The 2,876-nt window shown below is 45.7% G+C and overlaps 1 protein-coding gene across 1 annotated transcript; it reads right to left on the bottom strand.

Annotated features, from left to right (window-relative positions):
* Positions 1-333: 333 nt before the first annotated feature.
* On the bottom strand, positions 334-1,732 carry lbx1b (ladybird homeobox 1b). Its single transcript, XM_056408535.1, has 2 exons — positions 1,405-1,732; positions 334-827 (listed from the first exon to the last, which is right to left on the bottom strand). The coding sequence occupies exons 1-2, from the start codon at positions 1,730-1,732 to the stop codon at positions 334-336; spliced, it is 822 nt and encodes a 273-aa protein (XP_056264510.1).
* Between the last annotated feature and the right edge of the window lie 1,144 nt (positions 1,733-2,876).

Genomic DNA, 2,876 nt, shown 5'->3' with positions numbered 1-2,876 from the left:
TGTGTGTGTAGGTGTGTACGTGTGTGTGTGTTGGCCTATAGTGTACAAAAATAATAAGTTACTCATGTCATTATAGACCATATTGCTTTGATTGCAAGAAGTAACAGTTTTCTAATGAATACGTTGTAAAATACCACTGCATATTTCTTGTTCGGTGTTCATGCTTCACTATGAATAGGTCTTTCTGTCTCGATATAAAAGTCATTACATTTTGGTACATGTTCTGAGATATGGTATACAATATAAGCAGTAAGTTACAAGTCCTCGGTGTAGGAATTTTTTTGTTATCGTCTTTTTTGTGTGTTTCTCGACCTTCGAGCCCACGCTGCGCCATCAGTCATCAACATCAATCTCCACGTCCTCGCCCTCGTCCTCTGAGCACTCTTTACTAGTTGTGTGGTCTGAGAACGGAGACAGCGGCGAGTTCCGCAGTTTCTGAACGAGCTGGAGCGCCTGTTTGCCGCCCCGCGTGGGGGAATGGGCTCGCGGGTGGCCCAGCGTGCCGTTGGCGCATTTCTCCAGGTCCGCCAGCTTGGCGAGCTTCTCCAAGGGGACCTGGCCGATGGCCTTGGCCGACTCCACGTCGGCCTTCATCTCCTCCAGGTCCCGTTTTAGCTTGGCCCTGCGGTTCTGAAACCACGTGATGACCTGCGCGTTCGTCAGGCCCAGCTGCTGCGCGATCTGGTCCCGGTCCGCCGGGGACAGGTACTTCTGGTACAGGAAGCGCTTCTCCAGCTCGTAGATTTGGTGATTGGTGAACGCCGTCCGAGACTTCCGGCGCTTCTTCGGAGTGCTTCTCTGGCCGAACAGAGTCATCCCGTCCCGGCCTGTGAGGAGAGACAGAGGCCGAGTGAAAATCATTGAATCCTTCAGGTGCAGGGCTTCCTCTGCACCGCTGCAGTGTGCGCGTAAAAGTGACCTAATAACCCCAAAAAATAACAATGAACGTGATCCTATACATGCGAAAGAGTAATGCCTTTAGCTCTTATGGGAACGGGTTATTACAATACCATTACACAGACACCACTGGGAAATGTTGAGCACCAGACACACGAGACCCTTATTATTATTATTATTATTATTATTATTATTATTAATAAAGAAATAATATCGCGGTGGCGATTTATTTCGGCCAGCCCATGCAGCCCAGCCCATGAAAATTAACCTTTTGTTCGATCATACATTTAATGGGAAATATGCTTTCATGAAAAAATATTTGCTCAGGCTATTAATCAAGCACATTGAATGCAATAATTGCATGACAGGGTTTAGAATACAAGGTGTAACCAAATGGTTATTTTCTGTCTGATGCAGGCCAATGCATAAGGAAAACACAAGTGAAACGCTTATAACATTTTTAAAAATGGTGAATTTGAATGTTTTTTGGGGGGGATGGAGATTTACCTTCTGCAGCCTGTAAAACGCTGACTTCCAGCCCCTTGAAGGTCTTGCTGGCCAGCTCCTCTAACGCGCTGAGCGGGGAGGTCTGGTTGAGGAGAGCCCGGCTGGACAGAGGAATGCTGGACGGACGGTGCTTCTCAGAGGACGAAATTAGATGAGCTGTTCCGCAAATCGTGTAACCTCGTTTCACAGACGGCTTGTTGAGGATATCCTCGATGCTGAAGGGGGTGAGCGGCTTGTTGGAGTTGGCAGGAGGCGGCAAGTGGTCCAGCGGACTTCGCCTCCTGTTCTCCACTGCATCACATTTGGCCACTTCTTTTGATGTCATCATTGGTTGTGCGCAGAGTTTGTAAAGGACTTGGTTGAAAATATTCGTCGATTTTAAAAAAAACAAAAAACGAGCGATGCTATTGAGGAAGAAAACAAAAAGTCACATAACAGTTTTTTGGAGGAGGTGCAACAAAAAAACAAACCCCAAAGACACCGAGGAGAGAATGAAGAAAAAGAAAAATCTTATTCCAAAATGGGATGTCTTCAGAGTGTCGATCCTCGGTATAGCTGCAAGTCCGCAGGAGTGAGATGCCTCCTTGAAAATGGCGAGGTCCAAAGAGTTGAGGATTACTAACAAGTTATCATTGATTGGTAGGTAATCAATTATCTCCAGTGGCACTTTCGCCCTCTTCCCTTTCACTCTTTGACTATGTTGCAGTCCAGTGCGGGGCTTTTTGCGACTGGGGGTGTCCCATTAATTAGGACGCATGGCTGGAAGGAGGAGGAGCCCGGCGGAATTATTATAATGCTTTGTGCTCTTATCATCTTTGGTCTAATTTAGTCGTGTGGTGAGATACCAGAATAGGTTTATGGGGTAAATGAGGGGAAGCAGAGGGAGAGGTGGAGAGCAAGACAGATATAGGAGGAAGAGATGACTATATCCGAAGCATTTTAAAGCAATTTTATGCGTAAAACTTTGTTTTTATGGTTCAGCAGGAGTTTCTTATAGGCTTTTATTTCGTATCATGGATGCTGTCAAAAGACAAGTCGACTAAGGCGTTATCTTAGCTTTTCTCAGATAGTCAGAACAATTTTTTTTCCTCGACCGAAAGCGTGGATGATCCTTTGTTTTGTAAAGGTAATGTAGAGCTGGGCCATATATCAGCTCTGATGATACCTCCTCTGGGGCGGGAGAGAAGGCGCAGCATGCATCCCTCTCAGCAACGCCAAATCCGGGCCATAACTCAGGAGAAAGGGCTCCTTTTTTCCTTTTTTTTAATCATCATTCGAGAAATATTTCATCTCCGCTCAAATTTCCCTGCGTCCTCCAGGTTTGACATGATGAGTTTATTTGTGGTGCTGCTCTGAAGAACTGGCGACAGGCTATTTGCATAAGAAAACTAATTTACGCAGCAGGACCACATTTATGATTTTTTTCTCCTTCTCTCACATCAAAACTAAAACAATTTAAATGCCGATCAGGC

The sequence above is a fragment of the Pseudoliparis swirei genome, chromosome 24, assembly GCF_029220125.1.
Source record: "Pseudoliparis swirei isolate HS2019 ecotype Mariana Trench chromosome 24, NWPU_hadal_v1, whole genome shotgun sequence".
Lineage (NCBI taxonomy): Eukaryota > Metazoa > Chordata > Actinopteri > Perciformes > Liparidae > Pseudoliparis > Pseudoliparis swirei.
The sequence above is the reverse complement of the archived record's forward strand: the minus strand, read 5'-3'. Positions and strand labels throughout refer to the sequence as shown.

Bases quoted from the DNA above. Each gene is read 5' to 3' on its own strand.
- lbx1b (XM_056408535.1), bottom strand. From the start codon at position 1,732: ATGATGACATCAAAAGAAGTGGCCAAATGTGATGCAGTGGAGAACAGG. The intron at 828-1,404 runs GTAAATCTCCAT...CTCTCCTCACAG, and splicing joins CGTTTTACAGGCTGCAGAAG to GCCGGGACGGGATGACTCTG.